The 13,387-nt window shown below is 46.6% G+C and overlaps 1 protein-coding gene across 2 annotated transcripts in view; it reads right to left on the reverse strand.

The window, feature by feature from the left end:
- Window positions 1-13,387, reverse strand: part of ABCA1 (ATP-binding cassette, sub-family A (ABC1), member 1) — a 149,594-nt gene that overhangs the window by 34,577 nt on the left and 101,630 nt on the right. For both annotated transcript variants that reach the window (XM_011948232.1, XM_011948235.1), the window contains 10 exons: window positions 12,138-12,359; window positions 10,870-11,074; window positions 9,659-9,772; window positions 7,703-7,874; window positions 6,571-6,702; window positions 5,140-5,282; window positions 4,800-4,937; window positions 3,876-4,096; window positions 2,549-2,621; window positions 1,369-1,571 (listed from right to left, as the gene is read on the reverse strand). In XM_011948232.1, the coding sequence (XP_011803622.1) occupies window positions 1,369-1,571; window positions 2,549-2,621; window positions 3,876-4,096; window positions 4,800-4,937; window positions 5,140-5,282; window positions 6,571-6,702; window positions 7,703-7,874; window positions 9,659-9,772; window positions 10,870-11,074; window positions 12,138-12,359 (1,623 nt within the window). The remainder of the gene's footprint in view (window positions 1-1,368; window positions 1,572-2,548; window positions 2,622-3,875; window positions 4,097-4,799; window positions 4,938-5,139; window positions 5,283-6,570; window positions 6,703-7,702; window positions 7,875-9,658; window positions 9,773-10,869; window positions 11,075-12,137; window positions 12,360-13,387) is intronic.

The raw sequence follows: 13,387 nt of genomic DNA on the forward strand, positions 1-13,387 counted from the left end.
AGGCTGATCACCTGAGGTCGGGGGTTCAAGACCAGCCTGACCAACATGGAGAAAACCCATCTCTACTAAAAATACAAAATTAGCCGGGTGTGGTAGCACATGCTTGTAATTCCAGCTACTCGGGAGGCTGAGGCAGGAGAATCACTTGAACCCAAGAGGTGGAGGTTGTGGTGAGCCAAGATCGTACCACTGTACTCCAGCCTGGGCAATAACAGCAAAACTCCTGTGTCATCAAAAAAAAAAAAAAGAAAGCTATGACAGTAGGACACTGCAGCAGAAGAAATTTGTTCTGAACCTACAGGGAATGAGTCAGGTGGCTTCTTTCAGGGCTGTGGCTCTAAATCTTTGAGTAGGCTAGCACTATGACAAGTTATCCAATACAGAATGAGCAGGAGGAAACAGAGCACTAGAAATACAATGGCATAGATTCAGACATCAGAAGAGAATCTGAATGAGCACAGTAATTTCCAAACTCTAATCTATAGACCACTGCATCCAAAGCATGCAACAGAAGTACAGACTTCAAGGCCTTACCTCCAGAAATTCTGATGCACAGGCCCTGAAGCCAAACCTTAGAATGTTTACTTTTAGTAACATCCCCAGGTGATTCTGCTGCACTGTCAAACTTGGAGACCACTGGGCCAGACAGCTTTTATATCCCCTTCAGCCCTCAAGGTCTGTGATGTTGGATCTCTAAGGGGAGGCATTACATGGATAAAGAGAGGATGGGCTTTGAAGCCCCAAATCCCTGATTCTGAATCTCATGTCAACATTCCTGAGTGTTCATTTTTTCATCTTTTTATGAGAATTAAATGAGGTCACAGTGATTAAAAAAAAAAAAAACAAATCTCGGCACCTGGCATAAGTAGACTATCCATTCATAAATGTTGGTCATTTCCTATGTATGAGAATCCAGTTGATACCTGGCTGTGACACAGTCACACCAGAGAATTGCTCCTGATTCTGATTCAGTAGGTCTGAGCTGGGCCCAAGTTGCTGAATTCCTAACAAGTTCCCAGGTGATCCTGATGCTGCAGGTCCTCACACTGTACTTGAGTAAAGAGGCTCATTAAAAGGTAAATAAGTGGATAGGAGTTTAAGGTTGGGATGTAAATGTGTTAGGTACCACTGGTTTCAACATACAAATAAATCTCAGGCATGTACTGTGGTACAGAGGAAAATACTTCTTTCCTGCTGTCTCCCGCCACCACCTTAAATGGCTAACTGGGGTCAACATTACTCAGGTGTCAATGACCTAAAAACCCAATGACTAACTCCATGATAATCCTGCTCCCAATGCAGGCTACCGGCCTGGCCTTAGGACATTTGGCCTTGCTATATATTCCGACAGTCAGCCACTTAACTTACTTCTTCCAGGGTCGTCTCTGAGATGCCATAACTAGAAATGCCCAGGTCTGAGAGCCGGTCATCAATCTCATGAAAGAGTTCCACAAAGGCCCCCTCCTTAGCAGCTTCATATGGCAGCACGTAGGTCAGCTCATGCCCTATGTCTTCCACCAGCCGGGCTTCAGACACATGCTTCCTGATGAGGTTGGAGATAGCAGACACATCTGCAGGGACCAGAATGCAAAGATGGCTCAATCAACTCAGAGGGGCTTCAGAGTGAGGGCTGGCCATCCCCCACCCTCTCCTCAGAAGCCTGCTGCTCATACACCACACCTGTTCCAGGTATTTTAGTCATTCCACATGTTCATCTCTGGTCTGAGGGTTGGGGGCAAAGGAAAGGACTATGTCTTATTCACCTTTGTATCACAAAAGCCAGGCACACTGTAGGTACTCAGTGTAGGATGGGTGGATGGGTGGATGGGTGGATGGGAGGATGGGTGGATGGGAGGATGGGTGGGTGGGTGGATGGATGGGTGGATGGATAACTGAGGCTCAAAGTCTGGTGTTTATTGCCTAAGCTCTGGAATTCTTCAATAGAAAACTTGAGTAAAGGAATCTTAAAAGATTCTTCACCCTTTCCTATACTTGAAAAGTAGGCTCCCTCATTTACCTAAATAGAGGGTTAATCTAACAGTTCATGGAAGCAGAAGTCTTCTTCCTGGGAAAAGCCAGCCATTAGGACTGAGCAGAGATGGCAAGGGTCAAGACTTCTGGTCCACATATGCTACAGGTGACACTGGCCTCCTACACACGCTACCCAAGAAAAATCTGGAAGGCTGTTCCTGATCTCCTGGGCTCTCACTCTTCTTACTAGGCTCAAATCCCAGCCCACTGGCTTGGCCCTCAGCTCCTCATCCCCAGTATTCAGTGTCCACTCCCCTAAGGGATTCCCCAAACCCCAATCATCTCAGCTCTCTGGGACACTGCCCTGCTAGCTCCCAGACCGAGCCCCAGGCACCCCAGCAAGCATTAGGCCAACCCACCACCAAGCTGCACCCACCCCCACAGCCACCCAGCCCCAGCCCAGCAGCAAACCTTGAGTCAGCGCCACCAGCCTCTGCACCTCTCCTCCTCTGCCTCCACTCTGCCCAGCTGGGGGAAGCTCAGGCACCACCTGAATAAGAAACCCCAGAGTCCTTACCGATGGTCAGCGTGTCACTCTCATGGTCGCTGCCCAGGCCAGCATCAGAACTGCTCTGAGAAACACTGTCCTCCTGATGGCAAAGAAGGAGGTGAGAACGGGTCAGGGACTGAGCAAGGCACAGCCACCAGCACCTTCGCCGGGGAGGGCTTCCAAGCCGCTCTGTTGTGTAAGAACTAAAGGAAAAAGCTTTCCCTGGGACACATGCACTGGCAGCCGTGGCTTCAGAGGACCCTGTCTGGCATGTGTGTGCTGTGTGAACAGCCTCACTTCCTGAGGGTGAAAGGTCAGGAAGCAGAGTTGCCAAAAGAACTGTGGCCTCCCAATGAATGCTGCAACAAGGCCTTTGCCAGCCATCTCAGGCAAGGCCTTTACCTGGCTACACGTCTACTTCACTGCTTCTCAGGCTTCAATGTGTGTTCAACCACTTGAGGACCTTGTTAAAATGCACAGATTCTGATTTGGTAGGTCTGAGCTGGGCCCAAGATGCTGAATTTCTAACAAGTTCCCAGTGATCCTGATGCTGCTGGTCCTCAGACTGCACTTGAGGCAAGAGGCTCATTAAAAGGTAAATAAGTGGATAGGAGTTTAAGGTTGGGAAGTAAATATGTTAGGTACCACTGGCTTCAACACACAAAGAAATCTCAGGCATGTACTGCGGTACAGGGGAAAACATACCTGGTAATTGGGTCTGCTCCTACCACTGTTATTTACCTGCTGGGTGACCTTGAATAAGCTACCAAATCCCTATAAGCCTCACTTCCCTCATCTGGGATAATAAATATAGTTACCTTCTTCCCAGGGTTTCTCTGTACTTTAATTGAGATGATAGAGGTTAAAAAAAAAAAAAAGGTTGTAAATGGTAACAATGCTATATAAAATTAACGATTATCATTATTTTCTTTTATGCCCAGAGTCTCTCTGGCATGAAATCAGTGCCTAATAAATATTGGCTGTTTTATAGTTTAAAAGTTAAGGTCAATGAGATTGAAAAGTAATGAGCAGAAACACCAGGTCATTTGTAGCCAAGGCTCTTACCTCTTGACAAGTCTCTTTTCTTTGACATAATAATGTCCTCTAAGGACCTTCTCCATCACTCTCTGTGCCTCACAGAAAAAGGAAAATGGGATTCAACAGAACTAGCACAATGGGAACAGAGGGCTCCTTAGCTTTCCATGCCTGAGGTATGATATGATTTCCAAGGGGCAGAGCAGGGAGATGGTGGCTTCAACATGGCAAAAGGGGTGGAGGTGGGGAAACCATTCACAGCCAGCAAGTCCTGACTGCCCAGACCCAACACCAGCCCAGCACCAAGACTGCAGCTCACCTTTTTCAGGTATGACACAGTGCTACTACTGTTTCTGCAGGAACTGAGGGAGGATTCCACATCTTTCTTGACCAGGGTCAGGTAGTAGCCTGTTCCCAGCTGGTTCTTCAGAAACAGGGAGGAGCCCACACAGCACAGCTTCCCATGGGAGATGATGGCAATCCTGTCCCCCAGGATGTCCGCTTCATCCATGTGGTGTGTGGAGAGAATAATGGTGCGGCCTGCCAGGCACAAACACAAGGATGTGGGATGGGTAAGGCCTCTCGGTTCTCATTTATCACAGTGCCAGGGACTAGAAAGATACTAGCAGGGTCAAGCAGGGCAAAGAGACCTGGAAGCCACCTTTAACCCTGTATGGCTGTAACCCCTAGAATGGCAAAGCTTTGGATATGTATATAGGTACCACATCCTGACAGAGGTAAGAACAGTAGTATTTATTTGGGAACTTGCTGTATGCCAGGCATTGTGCTAGGTGGTTTGTGTGCATTCTTATTTAATTTAGTCTATGACGTAAGCACCACTATTATTATCGGCAAAGAAAGTGAGGCAAGTTGTGACTTTTCCAATGTCTCAGGACCAGCCAGGGTTGGCTCAAAGCCTGCCTGTGCTCCTCATACTGTACCACATCAGATCTCTAACCAGAGAGCCCAATCGTCTCCCTGCCCCTCTCCCATTCCATTCATTTATGCATCCACCCTTTTGACTAACCATAAATTTAGTGCACCATGTTGGGGACAAAAAGATGGATAAAGACACAGCATGTCCTCTCAGGAATCTCAGTCTCAATGCCCTTTATCTCTTCTGTGATAACAGAAGAGAATCCCATGGCTTCACAGAAGAGTAGCCATGCGACACAACCATACTTTTTAAAAGCCCCCCGCTCTCTCTCAGTCCATTTACTCAGAATAAATATACATCAGGCACCTTGTCGGTATTTCAGCAGCAGCTCCCATATTCCCCTGCGGGAGTAAGGGTCCACACCAGCTGTGGGTTCATCCAGAATGACAACCTTGGATCCCCCGACAAAGGCCAATGCCACAGATAGCTTTCTCTGCATTCCACCTACAAAAAGAAAAGTGAGACAAACTCCAGGACCAGCCCCAGACAGTGAGTGAAGGCAGAGGACCTGGGGACACAGCCAGGGACAAGTTTCTATTACCCACCTTACCCAGCCTGGGACCCTGGGGCAGTGCTGATTTTCCTCTGCGTGTGTGTAGCTGGAGGAGGAGGGGAGAGGGATAGGGAAGGTAGCTCTGGGCCGCACCTGACAGCTGGCTTGTTTTGCTTTTCAACTTGCTTGATGGCAAACCAACATCCAGGGCCATCTGCTCCATCTCTGCCTTCACGTGCTTCTTGGAGAGCCCTTTCAGGCGGGCATAGAACCAGATGTGTTCTTCGACAGTCAGCCTGGGGACAGGGAGGCAGGTCAGCTCTGGGCCCTACTGGATACCCCAGAATACAGTGTCCCCTAGCCCAGAACAGATGAGAATGGGCATATTTTCCTCTCTCTCACTTTTTTTTTTTTTTTTTTTTTTACTTTATCAAGTTCTGAAAAAGAATCTTCAAGATTCAAGGTAGAACAACAGTGAGCAAGCACATGAGCTACTCAGGAAATCAAAGTGAAAAGTGACAGCTCGCTTCCAACCTGTTTCCAGCAGGCCTGGCCACCATGCACCAGGCAGTTCCAGCTTTCAATTTCAGTGCCCCAAGATGTTGTCTTTAACGGGCTGTCCCCACAGCACATCCACCAAGAAGTCAGCTCAGCACTCACCTGGAGCAGCCCTCCTGAACTTCAGGGGACCTCAGGCTCTGAAAGCAGGGAGGACCCTGCACGTGAGCCCCAAGTGTTCACTTTAGACGAGGAGGGAGCATATAAGCCCCAGCTGTTCACTTTAGATAAGGGAAAAGCCTTGCCCAAGATTGCAGAGCTCAGGTCTCTCTCTGGCTCCATCACTTGGGCTCCCTGGGGGCCTTACTGCTGATGGGAAAACCTGAGTGGGAGCAAATGTCTTGAGCAGCAAATACAGGTCCATCATACCAGAGGCCTGAAGCACTACCAGGTCTGGGAAGTCTGCTCCAGGCCTCAATAAGAAGTGTGGCGGGGGAGAGCATGGGCTAAAGGGCCCTCCAGCATGACAATAATGGAAAGCAATGTTTCCCAAGTCCCCATCCACTGGCTGGGCTGAAGTCACCTCTCCAGCTCAACCATTCACCTCCCACTTCTCCTAAAATCAAAGAACAAGTAGGTCTCAAGGTGTTCAGGGAGTTGAGCCTGCCACATTCAAAGAAAGTAAAATGCGGCCAGATGCAGTGGTTCATGCCTGTGTTCCCGGCACTTTGGGAGGCCATGGTGGGTGGATCACAAGGTGAAGACATTGAGCCCATCCTGGCCAACATGGTGAAACCCTGTCTCCACTAAAAATACAAAAATTAGCTGGGCATGGTGGTGTGTGCCTAGAGTCCCAGCTACTCGGGAGGCTGAGGCAGGAGAATCGCTCGAACCTGGGAGGCCAAGGTTGCAGTGAGCACCACTCTGCACTCCAGCCTGGCTACAGAGCAAGACTCTGTCTCAAAAAAAAAGAGAGAGAGAAAACAAAAACACAACACAGTAAAATGCTTAAGTCCCACTCCTCCCACGATGGCGTGACACACACATCCAGAAAGGGCCTATTCTTAACAGGCTGCTGGTACTCACATGTCAAACAGCACATTATGCTGGGGACAGACCCCCAGGTTCTGCCGGATGGTGCTCATCTCAGAGCGAATGTCTTTTCCCAGGATGTAGGCCGTGCCCGAGGTCGGGGGGAACAACCCAGTCAGGATTGACCTGAGGACAAAAATTTAGAAGTACAGGAGTCAGGGTTGACCTACCCTTAACTCTAGATGCTCCATTCAGGCTGCAGAGAGAACAGAAAACCAACCCTCCCACCAGCCCCATTCCTTTCTAATGAACCCTACCAGACCCAAACAAAGCAAAGCAGTCCTTCTACTTTAGTAAATAACTACAAGTGGGCCTATGTGTTAGAAATGCCAATTTTAGTGTGAGCATTTTTTAAACGAAGTTTCCAATTTGCAATGAAAGTATACTTTAAAAAAATATATTTTCTATGCCTAACATCGCACACATGGAAAATGGACAAGCAAGAACATATTATTCACAGATAAAAATAATTTTTATGTTAGGTAGTAGGATTTCTGACTACCTTTTAAAATCTTCTGAAAAGCTCATAATATATTAATTTTATGTTTTAAAAAAAGATTAAAAGGAAACAGGAAAGAATGTCACCCCCCAAAGATATACCCTTTGGAATGGTTGAGGAATCATGCTGGAAGCCACTGAGGCTAACGCTGGTGCTTTACAGTCCCTGATCCCTCCTGACACTACCTGCTCTTAAGGTCCTTGAGGTCCCAGGGAAGGCAGTGAAGCCAGCTGCCCAGCTGCTTCTCACATCTGCTTAGAGACAGAGTTCCTGGGAATTGCCAACTCCCTCCAACATATGTAATCTGTCTTTTCGTGGCTACAGGTTCCAAGACCACTGCAGAATTCTGTGAACTACATGGGAAGGGTCATCTGAGGCCCCAGCCTGCTTTAGGCTGAAGAAATAACATCTAGAGGCCCCAGCCTGTTTTAGGCTGAAGAAATAACATCTAGAAAACTAGCACATGGAAAGACACTCGTGATTACATAACATTTTCACACTCGGCAACTCCTCATGTGCTCCTGCCCTTGTCCCAGGGACCAGCATGGTTTCCTAAGGTATAAATTTCTAACTCTACTGCAGAACCCTCCTGTGGCTGATTCTGTGGGAACTACACCCTCTTCTTACATGGTGGTCGTCTTCCCCGCTCCGTTGTGGCCCAGGAAGGAGGTGATCTGGCCCTCATAAAAATTCAGTGCCAGGCCATCGACAGCCACCTTCATCCCATCTCGGTAGACTTTTACCAGGTTCTGAATGGACACGCCCAGCTTCAGATGGGTGGGCTCCTCCTCCATGCAGACTGTGACAGGAGAGAAGACAGAAATTAACCCACAGAAAGCACTGAGGAGTGGAGGGTAAGGACGCATGGCGCTGCGCTCGTGCTCTCAGCAATGCCTTCTCTCCATGTCCACCCTGGTTTCACAGGCAGGCAGGAGGCTACAAATGTTTATGTAAGGCCTATTTGGATACTGATGTTGGTGATGGGAATACAATGATACAGGAGCATTCAGAGTCTATTGGGAAAAGGACGTGATAAACAATTAAAATACAGGATGCTGAAAAGTTGTTTCAAAAACACATCTAAAAATGCCATGGAACTGTGATACCTCCCTCCCAGGGAACACTACTCAGCAGTGAAGAGGAATGAACTGCTGACACATACAACTTGGATAGATCTCAAGGGAATTGTGCTGAGTGAAAAAAAAAAAAAAAAAGCCAGTATCAAAAGGATACCTACTGTATGGTTCCATTTATGTAACATTCTGGAAATAATAAAACTGTAAAAATGAGGAACGCATTAGTGGTTGAGAGGTGTCAGGAACTGAGAAAGAAGGGAGATGGCTGTGGCCATTAAGGGGTAGCATGAAGGAGCTTTGTGACAATGAGACATTTCTGCAGCTTAATTGAGCTAGTAATTACATGAATTCACACATGATAAAACTGCATAGAACTAAATACATACACACACACAAATGAGTGCACATAAAGCTAGTGAAATCTGAAGAAGGTTTGTAAATTGCACCAATGTCAATTTCATGGTTTTGATATTATTCTATAGTTATGCATGGTGCTACCATTGGGGGAACCCCCTCGTGTAACTTTTATTACTTCTTGTGAGTCTATAATTGTTTTAAAAAAACAAGATTTTCTTTCACGTGCCATGGAAGTTCAGGGTAGAGAGTGACTGACTACCTGAGAACCAAGGAGGGATGCTCAGGGGTGGGGATCCTGAACTAGATCTTGGAGAGAAAGGAGGAATTGCGAAGATAGGCAAGTTAGAGAGAAGGTTCTCCTGTGAGAGCAAACAGTACATACAAAGGCATGGGGGTGTGGAAGAACATGACATATTCCAGCAACTGTGAGCATTTCTAGGTGACCGAAATATGAGCTAGGTGTAGAGAGGAGGTAGGAGAAGATGATTAGGAACAGCAGGCAAGCGTGCTACATTCAGGAGCATCATACTTTTACCAAGGGCAATCAGGGGATGGGCACAGAAGAGACTAGCAGAAAAGGGACCTATTAAACACTTAGGAAGCCACTCTAAGCACAAAGAACCCAGAACGCAGAGCCTTTGATGAGCTGTGGACTTCTCTGCCTGCAGTCAGGAGCCAAGAGAGGATTAGGGATCTGGGTAATGAAGGGTGATTATGTTACGAAGCATAGGCTGAGCTCTGTGGTAGCCACTTGGTCTCAGCCCACACAGGCTCACACGCAGGTCACCATGACAAGGTAGGCAGCGAGGCTACGGTTCCACAATCATGCTTGTCTTTACCTTTTTCTTCTAGCTTGTTAGGAGAGCATGAAATGTACGTTTGGGAGGGGGCAAGTAAAAGATACTTTTCTAGAAGCCAAGACAACAAAGAAAATGTCCCTCAGGGATCCAGACCGTGAACTCCCAACGGGTCAACAGCATTGGACATAAATGGCATGGGAGGATGTGGAAAGGGACACTGCATGTGATTTCTCTGCCCCTAGAGTGGTTTCAGAGTCTTTTAGAAAGGCAGGAGACATCGCTTGCCCCCAACAGTTAGCAGAGGCAGCAGTACTAGGTTAAAGAAAGAGCAGGAGGTCAACAGCACTTACCTTCTGACATTCTCTTCTGGTTGGAACCAGGGTAGCTCTTCTCATCATTTTCCTCACCAAACCAGTAGGACTTGGTGCAAGGAAAATACCAGGGCCTGGGAATTCCATACTGGCCTGAAAGCAAAGCACAGGTATGAGCCAAGCTCGGCGACATCCCAGTATTCTGAGGGTTTCCCAGCCAGGTCCATTTCCTCCTTGACACATCCTTTGGGGAAGGAACAGATTGGAATGGATGTGGGGAAAGGGGAAGCAAACATTTGCTGAAACCTGCTATGTACAATGTACATTCTGCACCTCAGTAAGTCCTTCCAACAACCCACGGGGCAGGTGCCATCCCCATTTTAGAGATGAGGAAAGTGAGGGATAAGGAGCCTATCCAAGGTCCCTCGGCCAGTAAGTTCAGGACTCAGAATTTAAATCCAGAATCTGCATGCTGCAAAACTGCATATTCAATGAATGAAGTTCAGGTAAATAAATATTTCATGTATACCTCCTTAGGGGAGGATCAGAAGGTGGACCAAAAAGGGTTAAATCTTGCTGTCTCAGAATTTGATCTCATATGAAAGTTTGTCCCAAGGCAGGTTCCTCTTGGACTTGGTCAAGAAGATGTATTAAGAAAGAAGTACTAAAGAAAAATTCAACATGAATTTTTACTGAATGCTAATTAAATCACGGGCAGGCCTTAGAGCTAGTATATTTAATTATTAACAACCTGTACTCAGGAAACAGAACATCTCCTAGTTGTTCCCCCTCTGGGGACACAGAAATACAGAATTGGATGAGCACTGGGAGGATTCGCATGGGCTTATTGACCCAGTGTAACCGAAGTGGATTCTCCTCCATGTACCAACACTTAACAGTTGTGTGACCACAGCTGGTTACTTAACATCTTTGAGTCACAGTTCTCTTATTTGAAAATTGCTGGTTATTATAGTAACTACTTCAGAGTAGCCTTGTGAGAATTAAATGAAGCAATGTGTATAAAACATTTTGCATGCTGCCTGGCACACAGTTTTCAAGAAACAAGTGCTATACAAGTAGTGACAATTGTACTTTCAGCATCAGCTGCCTGTCCTTGGACTATCTGTTTACTATAGATCTATAGCCCAAACCACTTCCCAGGGAGGCCCATGCACTGCAGAGATTCTAGCACAATGAAAGGAAAATAGCTAGAAGTCATATTTTCCTAATAGATGCCCAAAGCAGTGTACCTGGAAAGACAGCCTCGATGTACCAGGTCATCACCCCATAGAGGAAGGTGTCAAACAGCATCATGGAAACTGAAGTGGTGAGATTGAAGCCATCTTCCTCCACAGGACTTTCAAACAGGTTGTCCCACTGCACTCCAATGCCCTGCTCCTCAAAAAGGGCAAAGTATTCACAGCCAAACCCAAAAGCCACAGGAGACAGCAGGCTCTGTGAGAAACAGGCAAAGTCACCTATCCAGTTTCTGGTCTCTCTCATTTTTCTACCTCTTTTAGTGTAAATTACACCTGGAGAAATTTGAATTTGCAAAATGGATCAGTCACAAGGTGCAGAAGTAGCATTTACCTACGGAGTCCCCTTAGGGGAGTGGTGGGCTACCAAGTAACATATAAAATGATTCAACTTGTAACCACTCATTATACACAAACATTTCAGAAATGCATGTACAATGAAGTATAAAACTTTTACAACTTTATGTTTCCAAAGATGCCCCAAGGCTCAGCAATCCTATTCCCCCGCACATGTGTGCATACCCACAGTCCTCTGAGGCTCCCTGCTCAGCTAAGGATGGCTCAGGATCAGAGGTGCCTGTCTGGGGCTGCTGATGCCCATGGAGCCCAGACTGAGGCATCAGGAGCATCTTATGAGTGATTCATAGCTTTCCTTATAAGTGACCTGGGGACATCTGACAGCTTGCACTTGCAGGGGCTCACACACTATCCAAGATTTCCCCCTGCTCTGTACAAGGGAAGGAAGGGTCCAAGTCAGGAATCTGTGGGAAGATGAGGCACCTGCTCCTCAGTTGTGTTTAGTTCATAAAATATTACTCAAGCAAAACAGCATACTGGACACAAGGAAGACAAGAGAGGCCATCTCTGACCTCAAGACTTTTCAGTTCTATCTGTGGCCTTGACTTTGTCACGAGTTTAACATGGCCAACAGAGCTGGGAGATAAAGGGCAGAGACGGTATCTGTTGCCTGAAGCCATTCCTCAATGCCATTTATCCCCAGCCCAGTTCAAGATGCAGTCTGGCTCTCGGAAAAAAATCCATTCAATTCAATTCAACCAAGATTCAGAGAAGACTAAAGGTAAACAATTTAATAAAACACAATCCTTGCCCTTAACCCTTAAAGAGCTTAGAATCTAGAGCAAAGGTTCATGTCCCATTGGAAAGAGACTATCAATTCTGTTCTCAACTTGCTGCTTTTATTCAGGGACTCCAAAGGAAGGTCAAATGCCTACAGCCACTGAAGAAAGACCAGAGGTACTCACAGCGAAGATCTTGAGTGTGAAGCCCACATAGTCCTGCCATGCCACACACAGAACGTAGGGCAGGTACAGCGTGAAGTAGATGATGCCCCCACAGGCTGCCGCCAGGTTGGCTCTGGAGAAGAGTGTGCTAATCAGGAAGCACTGCAGGATGGTCACCACAGCAAACACGGACAGGAAGACAAACACCACGCTGGGGTCACTGTAGGGCAGCAGGTTTCCTAACTGGGAAGGAAGAGACACATCAAATGCGCTGCCTCAACAATCCCGAGCACTCACTTGTATGATCTACAGAAAAAAGACAGGGTTTATTCCTATTCATGTTAGAGACAATGCAGAGGTGTAATGCTGTTCATCTTTCTGATGAGGAAACTGATCATAACCATCATAAGGAAGATAAGTGATTTACCCAAGACTACACAGAAAAATAATGGCAGAGTTATGAATACAACAGAGTCCAGGGCTTTCTACGCATCTCAGTGGGCGAGTTTGCTCTTTGTTTCTTCAATAGGTAACTTTAACTGGTTTCTTCTTATATAAGGACTAAGACTAGTGGCACCACAGAAGAGCTGTGGGAGATAATGTCCCACGTAACTTTTCTCTCTAAAAGTCAAGGGAAATGGCCTGGCAACTTGACTTTCCCCCTTGATCACTGTGGATTCTGCATTCCCACAATCATCCAAACTCTTGTGGATATTTTGAGCTTATCTCTGGCTGATGGGTAGACATCTGCAGGACCCACCAGCATGCAGTTGTCTCAGAGCAGCTCTTATGCACCAATCATGGGACCACCACCCCTGCCACTGACCTCGCCCTTGCAGTTAGATAACGGAGCAGGGAGGAGGGGTTGCTTTCAGCAAGAACTGTATCCTACTGTGGAACCTCAATAAAGTCCTTGACCTTCCTGAGCCTCATTTCCTTATCTGTTAAAAGGGTTAGTGAGGATAGAATAAGACAGCCCATGTGATGTGTTTAAACAGTCCTTGGCAATCAGTAGGAACTATTTGTAACAGATGGTAGCTAGTATTAAATTAGTTAGTTCTTATTTCTTTGTACTCCCTTTGCTTTAAAAACATTTATTTTTACCTGATGCATCTTTATATGAAATGCTTGCAGAGAAAAATTCAGACATAAATATATTAACGTATGGTGCAGACACCAAACTGCACTGCCCAGAGTCCCCATTCAGGGAAGGCATGTTGCCCAGCTGTCGGTAGACGGCCTCAGGCATCAGCAACTCTGGGTTTATCACA

This window comes from Colobus angolensis, unplaced genomic scaffold (genome assembly GCF_000951035.1).
Source record: "Colobus angolensis palliatus isolate OR3802 unplaced genomic scaffold, Cang.pa_1.0 Scaffold276, whole genome shotgun sequence".
NCBI classification, from domain to species: Eukaryota; Metazoa; Chordata; class Mammalia; order Primates; family Cercopithecidae; genus Colobus; species Colobus angolensis.